Source organism: Lutjanus erythropterus, chromosome 21, assembly GCF_056507025.1.
Source record: "Lutjanus erythropterus isolate fLutEry1 chromosome 21, fLutEry1.hap2, whole genome shotgun sequence".
Taxonomy (NCBI): Eukaryota; Metazoa; Chordata; class Actinopteri; order Lutjaniformes; family Lutjanidae; genus Lutjanus; species Lutjanus erythropterus.
In genome coordinates this window covers 9,572,210-9,598,515 of record NC_139337.1, presented here as the reverse complement: position 1 = coordinate 9,598,515, position 26,306 = coordinate 9,572,210, and the positions used below count along the sequence as shown (strand labels likewise).

At 39.5% G+C, this 26,306-nt stretch overlaps 1 protein-coding gene across 6 annotated transcripts in view; it reads left to right on the top strand.

Annotated features, from left to right (window-relative positions):
• The first annotated feature begins 8,115 nt into the window (after window positions 1-8,115).
• Window positions 8,116-26,306, top strand: part of pfkpa (phosphofructokinase, platelet a) — a 32,436-nt gene continuing 14,245 nt past the window's right edge. For 2 of the 6 annotated variants that reach the window (XM_084747701.1, XM_084747702.1), the window contains exons 1-14: window positions 8,116-8,372; window positions 11,584-11,657; window positions 14,463-14,540; window positions 14,922-15,111; window positions 16,687-16,852; window positions 17,413-17,457; window positions 17,579-17,687; window positions 17,936-18,031; window positions 19,654-19,749; window positions 20,508-20,600; window positions 22,267-22,392; window positions 23,080-23,144; window positions 24,145-24,214; window positions 25,857-26,003. In XM_084747701.1, the coding sequence (XP_084603827.1) occupies window positions 8,279-8,372; window positions 11,584-11,657; window positions 14,463-14,540; window positions 14,922-15,111; window positions 16,687-16,852; window positions 17,413-17,457; window positions 17,579-17,687; window positions 17,936-18,031; window positions 19,654-19,749; window positions 20,508-20,600; window positions 22,267-22,392; window positions 23,080-23,144; window positions 24,145-24,214; window positions 25,857-26,003 (1,449 nt within the window). In that variant the 5' untranslated portion in view covers window positions 8,116-8,278. The remainder of the gene's footprint in view (window positions 8,373-11,583; window positions 11,658-14,462; window positions 14,541-14,921; window positions 15,112-16,686; window positions 16,853-17,412; window positions 17,458-17,578; window positions 17,688-17,935; window positions 18,032-19,653; window positions 19,750-20,507; window positions 20,601-22,266; window positions 22,393-23,079; window positions 23,145-24,144; window positions 24,215-25,856; window positions 26,004-26,306) is intronic. The other 4 variants (XM_084747704.1, XM_084747706.1, XM_084747705.1 and 1 more) reach the window with 3 other exon arrangements.

The following is a 26,306-nucleotide window of genomic DNA, read 5'->3' as shown; positions in this document are numbered from 1 at the left end:
CTTTCACTGAAAAGGATGACTGACCAAAGGTGTTTTTACCTACTACATATGGGGTATAAATGAAAGACGTAGCAGGCAACTACCAGGACAAATATGAAAATGTGCATCGTGATTTGTGAGTAACGTATGGTGTTCACAAATGCATTTAATCCACAAACAAATATCTACTACTACTGTAATGTGAACAGTTGTCAGTATTGTACTCAGTGTTGGAGAAGCTACTTTGAAAGCAGAGCCTTGCAGGCTACCAATGACTTCACACTGGAGGACGCTGCAAATGGAAAAATGTAGCTTGGTTAACTAAACATATGTAGAAAAAGTAGTTCAAACCACTTTCAAATGATGATGAACATATGATATGACATTATATTAATATATTACAAAAATGTCAAATGACTGCAAAAATAAAATGAAGTGCCCACTTGTTCATCAATAAATCATTCATTTCCATTTAACGACAATACGTTTTTTTTTAGTTTCAGGAAATTAAACCAAATATGACAAAAAACTTCAACTTAACTTAGAGGTGTCCATGTTAACATGTATGTTACATGTTTCCAACAATGTTCAAGCCACATTGGCTATTTACACCCTGGTTGCAAATAGCTTTGTTGGTTACAAACACCTGGGATCTTGTCTAGGCTACATACACCTCAATGTAAATAGTCACATAGGCTTTTGACAAATTTTTACACTTAGCTGACTTATTATGGTCTCCATCATGTGAGTGTAAGTAGCCACATGGACTATTTAAACTCTGGTTACAAATAGCATTGTATATACACCCCAGTACCACCCCAGCATCACATTGGCTACTCCACTCCAGGTGTAAATAGTATTCTTGGCTACTGATATCTGAGTTCTAAAAGCATCTGTCTTCATTTTGTCAACAGTATTAATAAGCAATATGAAAAACTTTATAAAACTTCTGTGCTTGACATTAACTTGCTCCGTGCGATGGAGCTGTGAGGCAGCAGCTCTTCTCCTGGGACGGATAAAGATTGAGCTCCCTCCCTTTAGGACACAACTTCTGCTAAAAAGCTTATCACGACAAAAAGGACCAATCTGAATGACAGCCTCCAGCCAATAAACAAACAATCAACGTGGGCCTGTTGCACGAGCTTGCTCAAATTGGGAGCAGATTTCCTTTGGGATGCAGCTACCAACTGAGGAATGCAATAAGGGACGAGGTATCTGGTGTAAAATTACAAGCAGGAAATGTAATTTGACAGAGTGAGGTCCTCCTTAAGGGACAGACCACCACTGAGGTGTGAGATGGTGTCATGGGTGTCTGGGGGGGACAGTTACTGACGGCTTATAATGTATAGGATTAGATGCTTTATTGGTATTTCTGTTGTTTTAAATTGGCTATCACCTATTAGCTGATTAGCTATTGGATGGATTTCCATGAAATTTAATGCAGACATTCAAGGTCCCCAGAGGATAAATGCTGTGTTTCTTTTATCTCAGGTGCTCGTGGTTGTAAAATAGTAAACTCCAGATGAAAACAAGGTGCACTTTCAGACAAACCGGTCAAATTAGAAAAAGGGGAGGCAAGGACTTTACTTCAGGCACACGGAGCCAAGGATATAGTTCAAAAGCTCTTATTAGTTGGGACGTATCAGGGTTCAAAAGCACTAAAGGATCACGACTGGTTTTGACCCACATTTGATCGTCTTTCAGGGCTTGACTGAGAAGAGGAGCCAACCAGAGCAGAATGTTGTGGTTCCTTATACAGACAAGTAGTGGCAAACAAAAGGGTCATGTTCACAATAATAAGCATATGACGCGCCATAGGGAAATCTACACTGTTAGTTTTTATGGTGTATTTGTGTTCTGCAACTTTATCTTTCAAATGCATGGGGAATGACTTCACAACTGATTTGACCTCTTGTTCTAGTACAAGAAGTCAGAAAACCAAGATGGCTGTCTCAGGGGAAAAACTTTGTTGCATGTGCTCTTTTGCAGTATTTTGCACATACAATCACCATAGCAACACCTCCACAGACAGGAAAGAACTTTGAGGCGCGTTCCCCGTAAGTCTGTGAGAGTTTAGGGCTGTCCCACCGTGAAATCGTCAAGTCCATGAGAGCTCTCATTGTCTTTTTGTGCCCTTTCTGCACACTTTTTGTAAGTTTGCATCCCTGCAGACTTTGGCTGAGGGATTTACCCACAGTTCATGGTGCTGTGATGTTAAACACATGGTTACCAGGGGAATGCAAAGATTTTTTTTAATTCAATATCAGAAATTTATTTAATCACTACCACAAATCTCACTTTTCTTCCTGGACTTAGCTATTTAATTATATTTCTCAGTTTATTATAAAGCACTAAGCTTTTGAAACATTATGATACACTTTTTCCTAAACCTCTGACTGAATATATTTCTGTTTGTGTACATGTGTACCCTTTCTTTATTTTTATATGATTGTCTTGTGATATTTTCATTTTATTGTCTTCATGGAGCATCTGAGTCACTTTGATATGTTGCAAAGTCAGCTAAAGTCTGTAGGGGTTCAGGGGGAACATTGGGACTGGGCCATTAAGTACATAGAGACATTCATGTTCTCCTCAGGATGAATTACAATAACTTTAGTGATCCTCTGATTTTTCATCTATAGCCTGCATGTTGACATGCGTCTCTGCAGCAAATTCACAGAAATATTAGCATGGCTGTAGATTCTTTGGCCTTGATCAGACACAATGCACTTTTGGCAGTGAGAGGCCCAATTGTTTCCTCTCGGCTGGCTGCTAATGTGCCCCAGGCGCCTCACGTTTTGGACGCTTTTTGTGGGAATGCTCTAAATGCCTTGAGCTGAAAAAACTCAGAGTAGAAAAACACCCATCGTCATTTGCGTTTTCTCCCCATGGTCTAAAGATTATTAACTGAGAGACAAACCTTCTGTGGTTGTGTGGGCAAAGTTTACTGTTGCTTGGAAATAATCGTTCTTTCTGTAGCAATTGATGGACACCCAGAACTGCATGATTTTACTAACTGTAGTTTTCATGATTTAAACAGAAAACAGGCCTGCAAGCTAAAGACTCTGTTTCTCTGTGTCCAGCAGACTATTTGGAAACAGCCCCTCACCCTCAATCAAAGCAGGTATCCTCAGTCCATTTTGAATAGGGAAGTCAGCTACTTCTTGCTAACCAAAATATCAGGTTACAGATCTGAGTTTACATCATAACCAAAATCCTGATTAGGAATGCAGCGCTGTTCTTTTTAATAAAACAACAAAAAGGCAGTGCAGTGCCACATGCACTCTGTGATCGGGTCCTTTTTTCTTGTTATTTTATTGACACACAAATAATTTGACTCGTTTAACTAGTTTGTTTACTGCTCGTTCCTACTTACCACTGAATGATACAGAGGCTTCTTCATCCTGTTAAGAACACTCATTCTTAATGAGACAATGACTTCAACTTTTTTTGCACAAAAAACGTCTATTTTAAAGATGAATATCAGCAGAAAACATCAGCTATTAGTGTAAAAGGATTATTTTGAATCTCATATCAGTTCATTTATATATTCAAAAGGAATTATTATCTGTCTAATGCTTCATAACACACATTTGTGTAAATAATAATCGTTTTAATAATAACAAATAATCGTATACTTTTAAACTAAGGAATGTGAGATTTAGTTTTCTGTGGAAATGCTCTCTTTACAAATGATGTTTAATCTCTATGTCAAATCACCAGCTGAAACAGCAATATAATAATTCAGTATGAAAGAGTTGATGAAAACTTCCCATTTGCTGTTATTAATACTCAGTGTCTGGTCGGTCTTTCTTTGAAAAATGAAAAGAAAGAAATGTTCAATCTAAGTGTGCAGTAAGTAATAAAAAATCCAAAGAGTGTGTCCTACAGAAACTCTAATTTCGTCTACAAATACCCCAAGGAAAAGAGCGGAGCAAGAACACCATCAGTGATGGCTGCTTAGCAACAGCAATGGAGGCAAAAAAGGATCTTCCACTACATTTGGACATACATATTGTCCTGTCTGTTGGCTTTCCAACACACCTGTCTCTCAAGACGTCCATGCAAGAGCGCAGAAGTGCGCTGACTTTCAAAAAGCAGCCTTGTGCTTGAGGAGTCTTACCTGCAGGCTACAGCACCTTTTCAACTCAGATGTCACATTTGCACCCTTTGTCTCACAGCACACCATTAAATCTCACCAACTCCAGAACCACAGACATGAAGCCATTCATTTCCCTTCAGTGCAGTTTATTCAACCATCCTCCTTCATTACAGGCTACCAGGATGAAGCTAACAGAGTGTTAACAGTCAGAGACAAAGGCGCAGGTTCCTGCGTGAGCCAGCGCTTTAAATACACAGGTTTATTTACTGTACAGGTAGCTACCGTGTGAAAGCAGTTCTGATGGCAACTCGCCAGACAGTAGAGCTCTCTGGGCTGTTTACATCTCTATACAAGAGGGATAATACTGCTGTTTCTCACACTTCTCTGACTGGGTAGTTATGAGGTCTCAGTCTCATCTCGATATTGGTCTCATCTTGGTCTCAGACAAAGAGGACTCTGGGTTTTATTTAAAGACCCCAACTGCTTAAATGTCATTACACTGTATGTGCATTGCCACATTTATTTGCAAACATACTATGACTGGATGTAAACCCCCCTGCTTCAAATGTAACCAGTAACCAGTTCACTCATTTTTTTTTCATTTACATACGCAGTATTTAAATTCCTTTTAGGACCACTGCAAAATTTTACCGGAACTTAGAAAGGAAACATAAAGAAAGTTAAGCTAAGTGTAAGTGACATTAGCAAAGCTAGCTAGCTAACATTAGCAATCTGACTCTGTACCAAAACTTTTAAAGGGACAGTGCAATCAAAAATCAGAAATACATATTTTGCCCATGTCATGTAGTGCTATTTATCTATCTAGACTGTTTTGGTGTGAGTTGCAGAGTTATGGAGATATGCACCTTCGAGATGTCTGTCTTCTCTCCAGTATATTGGGACTAAATAGCTTGTGGTAAATTTGAAAATTTCAAAACTAGTGTCTCTTTCCAAAAATGTGAGCAATTTCATGTAAGAACTATTTTCTTTCTAGTATGAAAAAAGTAGTTCCAGTAGATTCTACTGCAGAAAGAAAGTAGTTCTTACATGAACCTGCACACGACAAGGTGTGTGGATTACCTTAAATAACCAGATCATTATTTTTGGAAAGAGATGCTAGTTTTGAATTTTTCAAATGTATTTTGTGATGTTTGAGCACCACTATTCAAGTGCCATTTAGTCTTATTATATTCAAGAGAATGCAGACATGTCTACAGCCAACATCTCTAAAACGACGCAACATACACACACACACACAAAAAGAGATGGATAAAAATGCACTCCAGGCCAGAGAAAAATACGTATTTTTTAATTCTGGGGTGAACTGTGAACCTTGCCTTGGTCATGGCCATGACTTGGTCTTGGTTTAGGTGTTCTTGACTACAATGCTGCTTAATGCTGTAATAGATTCTTACAGTGGACTACAATCATGTAAACTTACTTGTGGCTGCATTAACAGTAAAGCTAAAGCATCGCACATACATACGAGGTGTATTTCAGTTACATTCATTTGTCACATGGATTCAGATTTCCTGTGCTTAGTTTGAAACCATTCCCAGATGACATACTGTACTGTAGGAGATGACATAATTGAACAGACACAGAGCTTTCATGTTATTTGAAGCAAAAGGCTGAAGGCGAAAACTTGACGAGTGCAGATCAAACACAAAATGAAGAGCCTCTACTCAAGTTTCCAGCTGGCAGCGTCATTTCTGCAGTTTGCAGCAAAGCCATCTTCTCAGCTACCCCATGGAGTGAAACCATACGATTGCTGTAAACGCCTGAGGGGGAGGAGGCTCGCTAATGTAAAGGAAGCAATTCCCACTCCCAGAAGAAAGAGATAAAACAAGAAAGTAGCAGCATTTCGGTAAAATGGGGACATTATTTGTGATGTTGGAAACTTTTTACATTTTCTATTAGGAGATTTTTACAATATCAATACACAAATGTTATTTTTTACAGTGATTAAAAATATTTGGTGATTATGCAATGATCCCACCACACCACATACAAAATACTTCTCGGATGCATAATCTGAAATACCTTAATGGACACGTGTTTTGCTTCAATTCTGATAATAAAGACCACTGCTGAAAGAGTCTGATGTGCCTCAATGACTATTTCAGGTATATACACTGAATTTATGCTTACATTTGACAAATATTCCAAATGAATGATACAACCAAGTATTTCACTATCTAATTATTACTTCTCTCTGGATGACATGGTGGACAGCTCATCAGACCAGGAAAAGCAGCAAGGATTATAGTATTTTAAAGACAGACTTTGAAATTACATGATTTTTCAAATAATGATTATTCCCCAGGTCTACTGAACCACCCCACTTTCCAGGTCTCAGTCAGAGGAAAAAGGTCTGTGACAGATATGGGTAAGTAAGTAAATTATTTTAGCAGTAATTTAATTCAAACACCTTTTTGGAAATGTCATCCTATGAATGCTAAATATGTGACGCTGTGTTTAAGATGAGGCAGAAGGAAAATGACAAGGGGAAAAAAAGCATGACCAGCCACGTGTAAGGTAAATATTGTAAATGTCATTGATGATGATGATGATGATGACTCAGCTTTTGATCATATGCTAAATAGGCTTCCACATTTGCCAATAAATACTCATATTGTGTTTGAATAAAATACCATAGGAAAGGTAAACGTTCTTGACTGTATTATTCCTGTGTAATTCTAGACACTAGTTAGCCTTTGGGTGATGCAGCTCAGTTTAATGTCTTTGTGTTTGCAATGTATGCTTCATGCCACTGGATGGAGACAAAATCCAAATTGAACACTAATATCCAAGTTTATTGCATGTGTCATGTTTGTCAGGAGGGATTTTGAGCAAATTTACTGCACAATAACTCAATAAGGCAGGATCCAAGACCACGGCAGATCTAGTCATGCACCAACAAGAATCACTGGTTGTCTCTCTGAATATTTCAGCTTTTGGGAAGCGATAGTCCTGGATTCAGTCACAGGGTTTTAGCCATAATGAGAACACTTCCTCATCACTCATAGTGGAAGGCTACAGTGGGCTGTTTCAGTGATGCAGTCCTAAATAGAGGTTGGTGAATTATGACAGCAAAATGTCAGTTTTAATTTCAGTAAAGTGTCAAGCTGTGTTTTAAAACGGTACAAGTATACAAAAAAAGTAAAATAAAAAAGAAAGGCTTTTAAACATTACAATCAAAATATATGAATACAGATATGTAATAAACAAGATACAAGATCGAAATGTTTTTCACTGTACAACAGGGCTGTATAGCAAGATTTAGATGTAGTTCCCTCTTTGCTAATCATAAAAGAACAGCATTTAAAATTCTATACAGTAGACTGACTGAATGGATCAACAAACTATTTTACATGACGGAGTTTTGATGACAAAATCAGCATTTCCAAATATTCAGCAATAACTGTTGTGAGTAATTACCCAGTAATTAGAGTAATTACACAACAACAACAACAATAATAATAATAATAATAATAATAAGCAGAAAATGTTTTTGAGTGTTTTTCTAAACAAGATGATATTTTTTAAAAAAGAATAGTTAAGGGATTCTATTTCCTTCTTCATTCGTCAGACTGTGATAATTAATCCACTGTGAAAGGGAGATCATTTATTAGCTTTTGCATGTCAGCATATTTAATCAATTTGTTGCCACTTATTCGCGACATTGTAACACTGAGTCATCTCAACCTGGCAACACTGCTACACTGTAACAAAGTGTCGGTGTGGAACTGCACCATTTAAGTCGCTGCAGTGTGCTGTGACCTGCTTCCACTATACATGTTTTGGAGTATTTAAAAGGTGTTTAGTGAAATAAACTTTAGATCTGTTTATCCCTCAACAACACCTGAGAACCTCTATCCACACCGGCATCCTCCAACCGCCTGCCCCGCCTACATATCATCCGCGTTTCTTCCCATTGGTTTCAAATCAGATGAACTACTTGAACCGAGATCTGGTTGGCTCATGGGAGTGTCAATCCTCCTCCTCACAGTCACTTTATGCTAATCGACGAATAGATGCGGAACAGGGGGAGCGAGAGGAGAACACAGCGGGCACATCTCGGATAGAGGGGGCGGACGACTGTTGCCCTTCATCATTTTAGCACAATTTTAAATCGTTACCGGCCGGTTGTATCATTTCATCGAATTGGACTGGCAGCACTGAACCGCTGTGAACATGGCGCAGCCTGACAGCAAGAAAATCTTCTTTGAGAACCTGTCGGGAGCAGGAAAAGCTATTGCAGTGCTGACGAGCGGAGGGGATGCTCAAGGTAAACTGACACTTTGGCAGATACTTATCATTGTATCGGTGTGAACAGGCCCGTAGAGGGCGAAAATACACGTCTTCACTGGTGTGATGCTTCACTGTTAGTGCAGCGGAGAAGCTTATGTTTTTACAGCACTCAAAGCACTGCGCAGCAGTTAAATGGTGACCAGTATAGTGAGCCTAAGGTGACGAGCGTTCATTGAGGAAGCCCGCCAGTTAGCATGCTAACCTGACACATCCTGCTAATTCGCTAACAGCATCATCCATTGTCATTGATTTGGTGGCATGTCTATCGCCTCGCATCATTATAGCGGTTCAGAGAGCTGTCAAGGTCGAGCTGTGACTTCTTTTCTTCAGAATTTATTGCTGCATCACAACTGGCGACTTCATGTTGGCATTTAATTAACTCAGAGGCTATTAAACTTGGATGAAACAGTGACAGCCATAAACGTAGCGGCGGTCACTGCATTGCGGGTTGTACTGACGGACGTCCAGAGTGCTGACAAGCACAAAGTGACGAGGAGGATCGAGGTTACTTAATATGTTCATTTTTAGTGAGCTGAGAGCTGAGGCTGTGGTTAGCAGCAGTCACAGTGGGCCAGTGGTGGGATGCCTGTATCCTGTGTACGTGATGAGCTGCATACATCCCTGCTGCTACGTCTCTCCCGAGCTTGCGTCATAGAGGAAATCCTAGTCACGTGCTAACCGGCTCCTCCATATAGTTTGAATGAAACACTAGTTATACACGCCAGATACTGCAATGTAAAACACAGAATGTAAAACACACATGTAAAACACAGAAGAAACTAAAAGAGTACTCAAAATCTGCACTCAAGTACAACTGCTGTTACGTTGCTAAAATATTACTCAATTACAAGTGAAAGTACTGCTGTTAGAAATGTATTTAAGTAAAAGTAAAAGTATTCAACTCAAAAACTACTCAGAGTATTTGTTAGTTTTAACCACTGATGTCAGTCAGTAGCCCTCCAAATTAGGGCTGCAAATCTTGTGTTTTCCTGAACTGATAGTTGAAAAGGTTAATAATCGATTAATCAATAATAATTTACAAGATACCAAACACATGCTTATTTCTTGATTTTCAATTTTTTTCCCCATTTTAAAGTTTTCTTATTTAACAAAAAAATAATAAAAAGTACATGTACCCCAAAAACTACTTAATTACAGTAATTTGAGTATTTGTACTTAGTTACTTAAACCCCTGATTATTAGGAAGCAACTATTAGTAGTTTCCAGTCATGTGATATTTTAGAGGAAAAAAGTAGTACACATAGTACAAATATTGAGAACCAGTACTACACTGGTACTGCTTCCTGACGAGTCATCACTGAAATATCAATAAGCTCCTGGACAAACTACTATCGGTTACACAGACAACTGAGAGGGTGAAATGTTCAGAATTGTGGGCTTATTTTACTAAACTTAATGAAAATGCAGCTAAATGTAAACAATTTAATTAATTACTTTGGAAAAAAAATACAAATAAACAACATATTTTGTTGTATAGTTGATGTAATAGACCTTTTTCATGGCAGCCATATTGATATGTAACAGTAGGGCAAACACACTGGTGTTATTAATGATACTAATTAAGGTCCCATTTATGGCTGCATGATACGATAAAAAAAATAGAATCATATGGTGATTATTTTGACATATACTGCAAATGCAATATGATTCATGATTTTTCATATTTTAACAAAAACAACAAACAACTGTTTGCAGATGAGGGCAACTCTGCAGCACTACAATACTTCATTAAAATGTTTTTTCCCCACACATTTTTTCTTTAACAAATAATTGCACAATGGTCATATTGCAATTTTACTACTGTAAAGAAGACCTGTAGGAATGCAAGCTCTTTTAGCTTGCATTCTGCACCTCCCAGCAGGACTGCATTTCTCTGTAATGTTGATTAACTGCCAAGCTCTGTATGGATTGATCTGTGGTGGGTGAATTTAGAATTAGAGTTCCCTGTTGGCACACACATGAATACGTACACTCAGTGAAAGAAATGCATGGAATTGGCCCCAGAGCAAACCAATGAGGCTGAGGCATGCAGCATCGCATGAAAGGAGCTGAATGTCAGTGTCAGGGGGCATTGTGTAGCCTTGGCTTAGTCTTTTCACTCACTCTGCATGAGAAAGTGTCAGTCCCGCAGAAAGAGATGGCCATCTAAGCTCGACAAGAAACACGAAAGATAAATGTCTTGGATGTGTTTAAATTTGGACTCTGTCTTTCGCACTCATTCTCTCTGTTTCTCAGTCTTTACACCTCTTCTGTCTTCTGACTGTCATTAAACCAGGTTGTTCATTTGAACAGTTATGTAACAAGTAACAAGACTATAGGTCATAGGCTGTTTCACTGGACAGCATGGTGACTGGTTTGTCAGTTTCAGTTATGGCTGCTTTGTTGATTCTGTGACATTCCATGTAGAAAAAAACAGTTTAAGTTTTTTTTTTTTACTTCCCAGTATAGTTTACCTTACTAGTTTTATTGTATTTTCACTTTCATTGCTGTCTTCTCCACTGCCCCAGTGGCCTGAACCTTTGTGTTGCTTAGTAACAGCACTGCTTGGCTGCCATTAGACCTGTAGTGTTCAGCAGTTTGTGCAGAGAAAAGGAAACCCAGTCCTTTCTTCTGTTTATATCTCCTCCAGTCAGCCAAGTTTCTGTCAGCCTCCTGCGGCGAAAGCATTCTCCATTATTCGCACTGCCAGTGTGTTTTAGCTAACCTTCCATCGACATTCAAGTCACAGAGCTGTGTTTATTGGTGACTGAGTTCACTTTGGCTAACCACAAAGTCACTGGGAGGCTGAGGGAGGAGCTGGTAAACCTTCTGACCAAAAATGGCAGTGAGCTGTAGCGAGAAAAGATTTTGGCCCAAGCAACAGATAGACAGTATAAAGACTGAGGCTTGCAATTACACACACTAACACATTGTCACATTCAAGACACATGAATAATTAGATGGGGAAATTAGATTTTTATTGCTGCAGTTGTTTTTGATAGAGATTAAATAAATATCCATGCAGCAATTGTGGCAGACAGACATTTGTATTTTACAATAATTTGCTGCAGTTGAAACACTTGTATTAACCATGTTAGGGCTTAACTATACTCTGCTCATCATTGCAGTGTTGCACAAAGTTTGTTTTATTGTTAAGATTACTTTTCTGTGTTCTATTTTGTCCCCAGGAATGAATGCTGCTGTACGTGCCGTTGTTCGAATGGGATTATATGTGGGAGCAAAAGTTTATTTCATTCATGAGGTGAGCCCATACTTTGTGATGAACATTATCAAGGCCTCTTTGCCACTGTTCATAGTTTATTTTATTGCACATAAATGGCCTGAATCCCAAACAACCAACCCCAGAAGTGGTAACTGCATGGTGTTACTACAGTATTTTTTGTTATTAATCTAGTCCTTTTTGTGCTATTATTATGATCTGTTTGTTTTTTTGTTTGCTTTAATTTTGGGGTTTTGTTGCGAATGCTCCTTTTCATATTTTCTCACTTTATGTCTCTGTTCTTTGTGTATGCCTTCTATAATAAAAATAAAATAAACATACAAACAAAAAAAGTAGAATAAGTAGCCAAAAGTACAAAAATATGATTTGCAGCCGTACCATGGCTATGGACTTTTTTTTAATACCTTCATATCTTTCTGACATTTTACCGGTGTATACTGTATTATAGGGGTGCAACGGATCGCTGTTGACCCGTGTCCCGTACAGATCGCCCTCTACAGTTCGGCACGCATGTGAGCCGCGGACCACATGTGAGCATCATAGTTTACTGTCACTGTTACTTTTGTATAAGTTATAATACCTGAAATCTCAATGCAGAGTTGCAGTGAAAAGAGGACAGATGCTGCTGTGTGCAGCGCATCTCTGATTTAAAAGCCGTCACATCAGACTGTAACTTTTTTCACTGATGTAACTATGCTATCACCAAAGAAACAGATCGTAAAACTGTGATGTTCATTGAAACTTTGGTGATATCAGCTGTCTTAACTTCTACACAGCTCCTCTCTGCTCACCGGTGCAGGTCTGTCTCACCCCGTCTGTGACACAGTGTGTCAGCTGATTGATCATGACTTCTAACCAATCAGATGTGCTGTGCTGTAGGCGGGACATTGAGGCAGACTACAGAGCATAGTTGTGTATTATACTGTACAGTGTATAATGATCTAATATATGTATAGTATATACATAGTACAGCACTGTATAAGTTTTTAATATTATTACATTATCATTACTATTGTCATTATTATAACATTACATACCTATGGTGATAATTACAGACAGTCAAAGATCAAAGACAAGTGCATTTTTAAAATAATTTAACCCTGATCCCACCACTTTTTTCTTTTTTGCTGATCTGAAAAATAATCCGATCCGTGACTCAAAACCGTGATATGATCCGAACCGTGAGTCTTTTGATCCGTTGCACCCCTACTGTATTATGAAGGTATTTGTGTAAAATGTCAACTCGACTCTCCTCCACTGCAAATAGCACACCCTCAACATTGGCAGAGTTGATCATCACAGCACTGCTTTTCCCTCACTTTGGAAACACACACACACTCAGGAGTTTTACTTTAGTCTTGTGAAGCTGCACCCTTTATTCTAGCGCTGCAATTATTAATCGATAATTATTCATTGATTATTAAATTAAATGCCAACTTTTTTGGTAATCAGTTAATCGGTTTGATAATTTTTTAAAGAAATAAGTCAAATTTCTATAATTTCAGCTGCATAAATGTGAATTGTTTTGTTTCTTTACACATCTATGACAATAAACTGAATGTCTTTGGGTTGTGAGTAAAACAAGACATTATAGGACGTCATCTTTGAGAAACAATAATCATAATTTTTCACCATTTTCTGACATTTTAAAACAAACTATCAATCAATAAATTGAGAAAATATTTGGCATATTAATCAACTGTGAAAATAATTGTTAGTTTATTCACTGACACATTTGAAAATACACTGTACCTTTACTGCCAGACTGACTTCACTGCTCACCTTTTCCTCTGTTTAGCGCTCATTGACTGCCACATTCTGCGACTTTTTCAGGCTTGCTCACCTTAAGTTACACACACACACTACTATACTCCTCTGATCATCACTCGTCTGCAGTGTTTACTGGCTGACTTTTATCACCAGGACTAAACCCAAAATATCCCCAAACAGTGGCAGAAGCATTTTTTCTTTTTTACTTATTAGTCTTGTAACTTTATCCCCCAGACACCATGTTGCACGGCTCAGCCATGCTGCTTTGTCCAACAGTAGAGAGACTGACATCTAGTGGCATGTGCTGCACACTACAATACTTAGCCTCAATACAGCAACTGTGTATCAGGTCAATAAAAAGAGGAATATTTGTACTGTTTGAAAATCATACTGTCAGGATTTCTGAATACCCTGGTAATACATTTATACCACCCACGCCCTTATGCTTGAACATTAACAGACATTTTAGCTTATTTTATCAGGTACAATGCATACTTTTTAAAACTTTTTTAACAACTTAGATATCAGAAACAGTGACTTGTGTTTTTAGTCATGATCATTTGATGAAGGGGCGGCTGCTCTGGTACCACATACAACAGCACATCTCTGAACACAGGGATGTTTATTCTCACATAGCAGATGTTAGAGTAGCATTGGAGAGAGACGTGCTCTGCATATTCGTCCTCTGATCCCTGCACATCTGTGCATGTCATGGACCTCCTTACTCAGTGTGCTGTTACATAACTGACTTGAGGCTTTAGCAGATGCTTTGTGTGAAACACCCCTCCCACTCAGGTACTGCAGTACTCTGCATGTTCTCCGGCACGCTTCTGCAGGAACAGCTTTAATCCATCCATGTTAAATTCTCGAGTTTCACAATTATATATGTGTACTGTTCTGTTCTGTTTGCCTGTTAGCAGGATGAAATATTAAGTGGTGACAACCTAATGATGCAGTTTCCATATCATACCAGCTGTTAACATAATCCTGTTTGAAGTATCTGTTCGGGACTGTCTTGAATTTATTTACTAAGAAGTTTCATCTTTTTTTTATCAGGGGTATCAGGGTATGGTGGACGGTGGAGACAACATAAAAGAAGCATCATGGGAAAGTGTCTCCAGTATGCTACAAGTGGTGAGTTATTGTCATGGGGAGCATTACACATATCTAATGTTCTGTTCAAACATAAAATAAAAATACAATTACCTTTACAGTTCTAAAACTTTTCATGTTAGAGTACTTTAAATGAAAAACAGAACAGGGTGTCAAAGAGGAACAGGAAAGCCATGTAGCTCAAAGATAAAGCTGTTTTGTGCTTAGAGATATCATCTCAGCGGCCAGCGTGTGTGTTCATCAGCAGTGTTTACTTTGTTAAAGTGTCCTTGAACAAGACACTGACCACCATACTACACAAAATACACAGAACTGAGCTGTAAAAGGAAGCTGAGCGACTTAAAGTCACAGGAAAAAGAGAGCGTATTAGGCTGAAGACATTTACACAATTGTCGTCATCAGGGTGGGACTGTTATCGGCAGTGCCCGCTGCAAAGAGTTTCGCTCCCATGAGGGACGCCTGAAGGCAGCTCACAACCTGGTGCAGCGCGGCATCACCAACCTGTGCGTGATCGGAGGAGACGGCAGTCTGACTGGAGCCAACCTCTTCAGGGAGGAATGGAGTGGGCTGCTCGGGGAGCTGGTGGAGCAAGGTACTGAGGGGAGGTGGACCTCATTTTTGCTTTACCCTGATACTATTTTCTTCATTTAGACTGTGCTGCTCACTCTGCAGACAACCCTGCAGTAATTGTATGTTGTTAGAAACCACACTGGCCACCAACACAGACTTTGTTTCCACACTGACTCACTGCAGAACCTGCCAGTATTAGCAGACATTTCTGTTTGTCTGTTCAGAACACCATCTATTAGCTCTCTATAACTACTGTTTGTCTTCCATTCTCACTCTGGCTGTTGCCTTAAACTGTCATTTTACACGAAACTCTGCCTCTTCATTTTGTTTGATTTGCAAACAATAGTCCATGTCATGTCATCCTCTAAAAACTTTGACTGTTAGTCCAACAATGACGTTTTGTGTCACTGGCCCAGTCGAGCAAGTGGGTCAACGAATTACTGGGACAGCCAGGGTGCATAATTAACTTTTTTGTCCACCGGCCAAATGACAAGTGAATGTTCAATAGCATTACCATTATTATACAGTACCATTGTTTAGTGTGAAGCCACAAGCTGCACAAGCTACCAGTCACTTGCATACTTCAGTAGCATTTAGCTGATGGCTTGTGCTGATTTTGTACCCTGTCTTCAATGAAATACATCATGCAAATAAGTACAGCAGTAATATTAATCTAGAAACATCATAAACATTATCAGGGACCACTATACTGCAGAATAAGTACTTTAACTTTTTGACTTTTATTATACATACTCGTATGCATTTAATCAAGTAAGGTTTTGATAGGACTGCTAACTGAGCTAACTTGCTACAGTTAGCAGTGGATTGCTAAGGGAAAAAGGTCTGTGTTGCAACAAGCCTCTGTTTTCTGCAACTAATGAATAAACGAAAAGTATTGGCATTGACTAACAGTTAAGTCGACTATTAGACTGCTATAAACACTGCTAACACCTACCGTATATCTGCCTGGCTATCTGTCTGCGCGAATAGACATACAAGCTGAATGCATGCATGTCTTCTTGTCTCCCAATGCAACTGTCTTACTAAATCATGACTAGCATATTCTCAGTTAAAATACTCAGCTGTTGTTAAGGTGCTTGACTAGTAAGTGAATAACACAAATTGTGTGTCTTGTCCCAAGCAAGAGTACAATTAAAGAATTGGAACTGAGAATCATTAAGAGCCAAAATCGATGAGCAGGATCGGAATCTGAATTGTAAAAATCCAGATGATATCCAACCCTGATGCCTGTACAGATGGGTTGGTTGCCCAGATGTGAAGCACCTTTTTGTAAACTTAGTGGATATGTATCTGATATAGTCAGATTAAATGCTTACAAAGTTTGGCCAAAGGTAAGACAAGATTTTAACGCCTTTGGATGGATTTGTCATCAATTTGACAGTAAAATTGTCCTAGTACTGAAGAGGTTTTTATGTTGCATAGGTTTTTCCCTGAACTCAGCAGTTTCCACTGCTGCTCATTCTGTCATATTTTGACAACAATCTGTGAGAGCAACCTGTTTGAATTACTGTAGAAAACCACTGAAAAACACACAGAACACAGCAGTGGTTCAACCCTGACTTTGTGATTGTTTCAGGCTTGATCGAAGCTGATGCCATTCAGAAGTATTCGGCCCTTCACATTGTGGGGATGGTCGGCTCCATTGACAATGACTTCTGTGGAACTGACATGACAATCGGCACCGACTCCGCTCTGCACAGAATCATCGAAGTCGTGGACGCAATTATGACAACTGCACAGAGGTGAGGGGGAGACAGAGTAGCTGTATTTGTTTATTTATTTATATCTGTTATATTTGGTGAAGCTATGAGCAGAAGTGCATCCTAAACTGGTCCTGAAGTCTGAAATATATTATATACTTTGTAATTACTATCAATCTTGTTGACCTAGCATGGAAATGTCAGTGTAAACATGGGAAAGTGTCTGAAATCTGTTAAAAATGTATGTTTATGTCTTTATCACACTAGATTTTTTTGCAAATTTAAGGTGATGCAGCACTGAAATTAGAATGTAAATGTATCTTGAGAAATACAAAGAACTTAAAATAAAATATACGGTCCATTGTTGCATTGTCACATTTTCTACCAGCCATTTCGAAGTATAGGAATAGAAAAACTACACTGTAGAAATGTGAAAAAGTCCAAAATGAGGTTCAAACTGCACACAAAAGATATCGCCACATTCAGGCTAATTTCAGCTCCATTCGGTGTCATCTTTCAAATGTCTGTTCTTGAATATCAAAATCTAGTGCTGTATTACTCCATTGCACTGCTAAGTCATGTTTTCTGTTCTGATCTTTCAGTCACCAGAGAACATTTGTGTTAGAGGTCATGGGCAGACACTGTGGGTAAGAATGCATTCGATAAACTTAACTGAAGATCCAAAATATCATTCTTAAGGCAGAGACAGGGACTGTTATCACCTCTGTTTATATACACAGCTTTTTGTGTCTGTGTGTGTTATCTCAGCTACCTGGCCTTGGTGAGCGCCCTGGCTTGTGGAGCAGACTGGGTGTTGATTCCTGAGATGCCCCCAGAGGACGGCTGGGAGGATAAGATGTGTCAAAAACTGTCTGCGGTAACACAATCTTATTTGTTTCCTACAGTAAACCCAATGAACCATATTGAACTGGTATCTAGATGCTGTATAATGTTTCCTTGCTGACAGTGTTATTATTCTGCACAACTTTTCAGTTTTTCTACAAGGAGTGAGCCCTGACGTTTATCAGAGAAGACTGATGTGAAGGAATGTGTTTAGTCTGCGTCATCTGCTGTCTTACTGTGTTTTTTTCTGCTTTGGAAATATGCCATTGTTCTATGATTCAGACCCGTTCCAGGGGCACAAGGCTGAACATAATCATAGTAGCAGAGGGAGCCATTGACAGGCATGGGAAGCCTATAACCTCTAGTTTTGTCAAGGATGTGAGTACCTGAATGTGAAGAAAGGGGAAGCCAGAAGCATGGAGACCTGACTGATGGAAATCAGCCTGCTGAGCCACAAACAGCTGAAACATTCTGTGGGACAGTTTTCTTGCAGTTTGTCTGCAATGGTTATTGGCATCAGAATATTTATTTAAGTTTCCATCCAAAGTAAATGGAACCTTTAGTCCAAGGAAATACTTTTCAAGGAACAAATGTTGCCTGTGCTTGTCTGTGTTTCCACTGTGCTCTAAAGACCTGCAAAAATTGGGCAAACTAATCTGCTGATGTACAGAAAAGTGACAGCTGTTTTAACATGGCATTTTTGCATGCCACTATGCAAAAACAAGGCCTGGTCTTTGTCATCGGTCCATCTGCTGTATGCTTTCTTCTGTAATGTGTCAAAGCACAATGAACGAAAAACAAACTGGTTTGCAACTGCAGATTTTTTTTTTACTGGTGGCTGAAATAAAATGCTGCAAGTACTTGACCAATCATAAGTATTAAGCGCTGCAAGCCCCACAGCCAAAGTGCCTGTACTTTTGGAAAGTTCTGCCTGAGTCAAATAAGCCATGTTTCCATCCAAAGTACCTGCAAAGTTTAGTCCCAGAGACTTCTTTTCAAGGAACTAGGTTCCTGTGGCCCATTGTTGTGTGCGTTTCCACCATGCTCTGAAGACCTGATTTAGCTGACCCTTAGCCTTATGAATGCCATGATTCGATACCATTAGCGCTTAGCATTAGCACACAGCTAATCTTAGCTTTTGGCTAGAGTAATAACAGCATGGCATCAGTTAGTGGTTGTCACTGCCTTGTAGTGCCAGTACACTAGAGAAGGCCGGCCTGTGACCCAGCAATGCATCTTGCTTGTCGAACCACTTGCTGGTTGGAGCCTTTGGTTTTTGCGGTCTTTAATCTTCTCTTAGTCTTGCTTTAGTTTCTTTAGCTTCTCCTGGACCCGTTTTGCAGTGTGAACAATGCTCATCTAACTTAACTTGCTTAATATTTTTGCGTACACCTTCTTATTGTGGGATGCTGTCACCATTCGTGGTAGGTGTCGACTTCAGCAAGAATCTTAAGTCTGTTGTAAGCTTTCTTCTAACTACATGATAATGTCTTGAAACACAATGAACAAAAAACAGTCAGGTTGCGGCTGCAGACTTACATATGGTTGCTAAAATGTGCAGCACTGCAAGCCCTCACCCAGAGTGCCTGGACCTTTGGAAAGTACTACACCTTGTGCAAGCACTTTTTGGGGTTAAAACAATTAACCTGGAACTTAATTTAGACTTTTTGTGGTGTAAACACGCCCATCCAACAGTTCCTAGTCCCTGGGGAATGTCTCTTTATTGGAAATGTGGCTTTTAACAGATGTTAATTTGAATCCTGATAAGGTAATCATGAAATCGCATGCTAAGTGCATGATAATGCAGCAAGGACAAGCGTTAAGGTCAGCAGGATATTGCTGATTGCAAATTGCAAACACAATCTTTCATCATGAGAGAATCTGTCCTTGGCTCGCCGGCTGTTCACATCATCTGGCCCCCGTGCTTCTGAAAGACCATGTCACAGCCACAGTCTCAGTTTTTCTGTCATGTTGTTTCTCCACCACCCCCCTCCTTGTAGAACCGAGCAGGGATGAAAAGGCTGAATATCATAATTGTAGCCGAAGGGGCGATTGATCATAACAACAAACCCATTACCACTGACTATATCAAGAATGTAAGTACAGAGCTCTGTGTAAAAAGTTCCAGCTTCAACTGCCTCCTGTATGACCTCTACTACTGTACTGCTGCCCTGGTGTGGCTTTGACTCTGTTGCTGTGTTTCTGGAGTGCTCTGTCAGACACACTCTGTAGTTTGGTAAGATGGCTTTCACCGTGTTCTACTCCTGCTGTAAACCTCTGAGCAGAGACCCTCACAAAACCTCACACCCAGACATTTGCTAAATCAAATGTCCTTTATTTGTAACTACCTCACATAGTTGTATTGAACACGTTTTGACACTTTCACACAGTAAATTTGTCACTGTATCCCTTGACCCTGCACTAACTGATCCTCATTTGAAGGCAAACATGTCAAAGCATTTTGTTTTCTTGTAAAGTACCCAAGTATCTCCTTTTAATTTATCATTTCCTGCTTGGTTGGGCTCTTCTGTGATGTTCAGTACAAGCTGAGAGCCGCTAACATGACTGAAAAATTAGAATGGCTTGCTTGTGCTTTGCTGTTTCCCCTTCTCTTCCACCTTTCTATTGTGTTTGTGTTTCAGTGTGTTATGTGTCTGTCCGTGTATGTATGCACCTCTGCACATAAATTTCCCAGTACAGTTGATTTGCAAACACAATTCACATCTAGCTCTATTACTAACATGCATGATACACATTAAAGTTCCATTAGTCCATTTTACAGTAATGTTTGCAATTAAACAAGTAAAAAAACAGCAACAATATTTGCTAAGACTTGTCCATTTTATCTTCCTAGCTTGTTGTCAAATGCTTGGGTTTCGACACGCGAGTGACAATCCTCGGACATGTGCAAAGAGGAGGAACCCCCTCTGCTTTTGACCGTATCCTGGTAGGTCCACCCCTGTTTGATAATCGATTAGTCATTTTCCAAGCAAAATACCAAACATTTGCTGGTTGCAGCTTCTCAAATATCAGAATTTGATGCCTTTCTTTGTCATATATGGTTGCAGACTGAATTGCTTTTTTGTTTTATGCTGTTTGTTTAATAAAACATGCTGAATAGATCACCTTGGGCTGTGGGAAATTTTAACGGGCATTTTTGACTATTTTCTGACATTTTAAAAGCAATGGGATGGTAGTGCTTCCTCTAGGTTGACTGCTTTGGGGGCGCAGAGGGGCCGTATAGGGGCCACACCAGACTCCATTCTCAAATGTAATGTTTCTAAAATGTTTACAGTACATGCCAAAGTTAAAGTCAACTTATCAGTTACTTTACAAAATCCACATGAACCAGTCTTAACATGGGAATAAATTAAATCCACCACACAGCACCTATTTTAAAAGAAAATGTCGCTTTTAAAGAAGAACATCAGGAGAAAATGCAGGAGTTGAATTTTCACTAAAACAAAATTATGACAGTGTTGTTATATTATAGCGCATTAACTGCGTGCCATCTGCATTAATTAGAGCACACATGGCCAAATTGCCTCCTCAGTTTCCATATGACCATTTGCTGACAAGCAAAACAGATCCCGACACAGTGCTCATTTCACATAAAACACACCTGGCTACTTTAGATCCAGCAAACTTCATGGAAAACAATGAGGGTAAAAGTGCATTGCTGATCTGTTTTAGCTCAGCAAAAACACCCAAAGAATCCATCAACTGACACGTTAGCATGTTGTTCACTACCATTCCTGTTTGTAACTGGCAGCGTCACTTCGCTTGTTTCTCCTCTACTTCGCTCAGTGTGTGTGTGGCTGTCAATGAAACTGAAAAGAAGAAAGAAATAGTGTAAAATGCAGACTCAAACACTGAACTGAAATGAAGTGAGTGCCATGGTTGCCAGGTCTGTGTGACAAAATCAGCCCAATGACAGATCAAAACCAGCCAAACAGTTGTTTCTGTCGGAGGGAACAGGGATGCTGGAACACTGGATGAATCGAGAAAACAAATCATTAGTTGCAGCACCAACAGAAAATTGATTATTTGCTAATTTTAGAACTATAACACTGTCACATATAATTTATTAGTCTTTCTTTGAGCACAGTTTGCATGCTTGACCTTTTTACTTGTTGTAACATTTATAATAGAAATTCTTATATATATAATTCTCTCTATAAAAGCATATTTTAACCAAGTGTGCGCTTTTGCTATGTACTCTATTTGATGTATTTCTGTAGGACTGGTCTGGGTGTCCAGAGCAGTTCCTGATTAATCCTGAGGGTGTGTCTGAGGAGAAATGGCTCCAGGTTTTAGGTTAAGCACATTAACAGATTTATGGCTCAGCGTGTGTAGCACTGCATCAGACAGTGTGCGACAGTTCTCTTCATGTTTACGACAAGACAATGTAAAAAACAAACCTGAAGCAGACAAGAATATGTGGAGAATTTACTCCAGTTTCTGTCCAGTATGAAAAAGAAATCACTGTTCTTGAGGAAGAATGTGTTGATAAAGAAAACATTACAGGTGTACAGGATAAACAAACCAGCTTTTGATAGTAAGGATGATGAAGATGTGATATTTTATCACTGTGTGTGTTTTTGCTCACACAGGCCAGTCGTATGGGTGTGGAGGCTGTTCTCGCCCTTCTGGAGACCACAGCCAACACGCCAGCCTGTGTGGTCTCTCTGTGCGGCAACCAATCGGTGCGGCTGCCTCTGATGGAGTGTGTACAGATGGTAGGCACTGGACTGGGCTGGAAACAGGCCAGCACTGCAACACATTCAGTACACAGCGGCACTCACATTTACAAATGCTCGGAAGCCGACGAGAGAGGGGAACTGCAAAGCACAGACAAACACAAACACTGGGAAATGACTCTGGTGGACTCGGAGAGGCAGAGTCAACGGGGACGGGTTGGAGGAGCTAAGTAATGAAGACAAACAGCACAGCCCATTGGGCCTGGAGTGGCACTAATGTTCACATGAGAGCTGTATTGTTTGAGAGGCAGTTGTGTCTGGTTAATGATTATCTGAAGCATTTGGCAGGGTTGGTGATGACTGCCTGCAGCATGGTGATGTAATAGCAGCCCATTTCCATAGAAACACAAAAAGACACTATATTTTTCTTGTTACAGGTCAAAATGAGGTTACTAATAGCAATTTTTTTGGCTTTAACAGACGACGATATGTTTACTCTTGCATTGTTCTCTCTTTACACTAGAAAGGTGGCAAACTCTACGTTTGTACATGCAGCAATTGTTCCGCTCATAATAGCCACTTCAAAGATCACAGCATGAATGCCTACAGATATTTAATCTTAGCTGGTATAAATCAAATAAAGTGCCTCTGCTTTGAACACAAACAGGAAGTACAGTGTGTGAAATAATACAAGCAGTGAAAATACTCTCCTCCATTCCTCCTCAGACTCAAGAGGTCCAGAAGGCCATGGACGAGAAACGGTTTGAAGAGGCAGTGAGGCTTCGGGGCAGGTAAGACTGATGACCCTCTGGGACCAATGCAGTATACCAAAGCCAACGCTTCACTCAAGATCAAGAGTATCAGGTCATTGTTGCTTAATGAAGTCAGGTGTTGTAGGGAAGGTGGATCGTGGTGCTATTTTAGAACACCGTCAGCCTGTTGTTTATACGCAGGGTACAGAAATAACTATGCAGATAATTCAAAATGCAGCTCTCAGTCTTGAGTCAACTAAGTCTAAGTCAACAATAAATTTAATAACAAAAAAAACATTCATATGTGCAATGTAAAAATACTTCATTACATGTAAAAATTGTGCAGGTCCTACATAAAGTACTCAAGTAAAATATCTTAACTTTTACTGTAGTACCTTACTTAGTACTTTTTACCTAAGTACTAAGGTAAAACATTTTTAACCAAAACAGAGTGCACCAGAATATTTTGTTTACATGTTAAAATCACAGCATTTTTCCTCTGGAGGAGAATGTCCCCAGACTTTTTCACTTCAAGTTTTCAGGTCTGTATTAAGTAAAGAAAAAGTACCACCAAGAGTACTGTTTATGTACAATAATAGACATAAAAGTGTTTTTCAAAAAAGGAAACAATTAGTTGTTCATTTAAGAGACCTGTCTTTTTGTATATTACTATTGCTCTTAAATAAGGTTAAAGTACCTGAATAGAGAAATTGCAGAACTTGCAATATTTCTATCCAATTACTCGATTAGTCGCCAGAATAATCGATAGATTACTTGGTTACTAAAAGAATTGATAGCTGCAGCCCTGTCACGTCACATAATCACCTTCAGTAAACAGCTTGACTTCGCTGGTTCTCACTGCTGGAGATGGAGGCTGTTTTCCATAGGAAGGACTGACTTCCTTTCTGCCAGAAAGTCCTGAAGGCTAACTAATCTCATGCGCACTTTGACCTTATATTGTGCATTTTCATGTATGTGACACCCATGACGTACCATGCTATTGTTTAAACAATTTTGCATTTGTCCTTTTTTCCTGCAGGAGCTTTGAAAACAACCTGAGGACGTACAAACTGCTGGCTCATCGTAAACCAGAATCCGAACTGCCAACTGTAAGTCACCGCACCTCACGACATCTTGACATTCCCTCTGGGAGTTTTGACATTGACAGTGTTGTCAGCTAGCACAGATGTACACACACACACAGACACACACCAAGCAGAAACTTGTTGTTTTTTTCACACATACAGCAGCAGTCCTCACTATGCCTGGAGTGCAGGTTGTTTTTAGAAGCTGAATTGTCCTTCCTGAGAGGTTTATTTTTTTTATTACACTGTCCTAAGGATCTGCCTACAAATAATGACTCAGCTGCTGCAGTCATGATGCAGCTATTTTCAGATGTATCCTTGGCACTGAGTAAAGTATTCCTGGAAATGTGTTGTGGTTTTGCCAAAATGAGTCATTTGTGTATTTGTCTGATTCTGAAAACAGGTGCATTATAGTATTCTATTTGTATTGGTATACATCAGAGATGATGTAATTTTTTCCTGCTTTTACAGGGATAATAAGGTGACTTGTAATCATGGTGACCAGTTAATAAGCAGTGTTTACCTGCTTGCTGTCTTACCTTTATTTGCTGTGGCAAACAGTATAATTGTAGTGATAGGCTTCACACAGTTGGCTTGGTGTTGCTCTGCTGTTCAGTGATATCAGATGACACCTGGCTCCCCACTGAGGGATGACTTGTTCAACCCTGCCAGAAGCTGCGGCTGCCTGCTGCTGCAGCTCCAAAGGAGGCAGCTCGCACCGAGGATCAGTGAAGTGTAGAGGCAGTGTGGCAGAGTACATGCTGCGGAGCTCGCCTCAGGGTTTGGGTCCCCCACTGCATCTGTGATAATGACCACTGTAGGCCCAGCATGTAGCTGAGAGCAGACCAGAAACCATTTATTGATTCACGCTGCAGAGCTTTATCAACAACTGCAACAGTCTCTCTCTTTATTTAAAGTGATGATTGGACAATTTGGTTCCCTGTTGGAGCACATCACGCCTGTTGCAAATAATCTTGATGTTTGGTTTGATGGCAATTTAATCTTTGAGCAGCACACAACTGTTAACCACCTTCGGAGTATTTCCAAAATACAACCTGTTTTATCTTTCAAAGACAAAGAGACCATTTTACGTGCCTTCATCTCCTCATGCCTCGACTATTGCCACAGCCTCATCACTTCCCTCAACCTTTGTTGGCTACAGATTGTAGAGAACTCAGCTCACTGATGACTTTGAATACTCTTCATGGCCCATCTCCATGCTATATATCTGAATTCTTAGTCACATATGAGCTGGTACGTAGCCTGAGATCCTCTGGCAGAGGTTACCAAACCCTGACTGAAAGCTAGAGGTGACAGCATCTTCAGTTAGAGCCCAGAGGTCAGCAGGATCACTAAATCTCTTAGTAAAAACATACTTTGATTGGACAGCCTTTCCTGACTTCACTCGATTTTCATTGACTGCCCTTTACTGGGTTTATTTGTTGTAACTGCTTTGACTTTTACTGACTGATTGTCCTTTTGCAAGTTGTATTTGATTGCTTGGAAATTGTTTTTGATTTGTTTGTTGTGAAGTTGCTGCTTCGTGTGAAGCACTTTCTTAAGTGGGTTTAAGGTGCTCTTTAAATAAAGACTATTATTATTATTATTTTTTTTTATTATTATTATTATTATTATCCCATTTGATGTCTGCTTTTTATGCTCTCAGAGCAACTTCAATGTAGCTGTGTTGAATGTCGGCGCCCCTGCAGCTGGCATGAATGCTGCCGTCCGTTCAGCCGTCAGGGTGGGCATCTCTGAGGGGCACAAGATGTTTGCTGTCAGTGACGGCTTTGAAGGATTCTACAAAGGACAGGTGGGTGCTGTATATTTCTACATGTAGTGAACTTTTGCTTGTATACACCACTTTACAATCTCACCCCTTTATATTAAGGAACTTGTTGGAAAGTTATTGCATTAGACTTTTTTTTTTCTTTAGATATTTTTATTTTTGATGTTATATTTTGTGGTTATGGTGGTAGGAACACTTACTATTTTTGGTCCTCCAAAATCAACACAATTATTAGTTCCTTGTAGCCACTTGAATAACCTGCTTTAACTGTAACCGTTTAAGTGTTTCAATCATGTTTTAATCAATGACGCAAAAAAAAATTGGGTG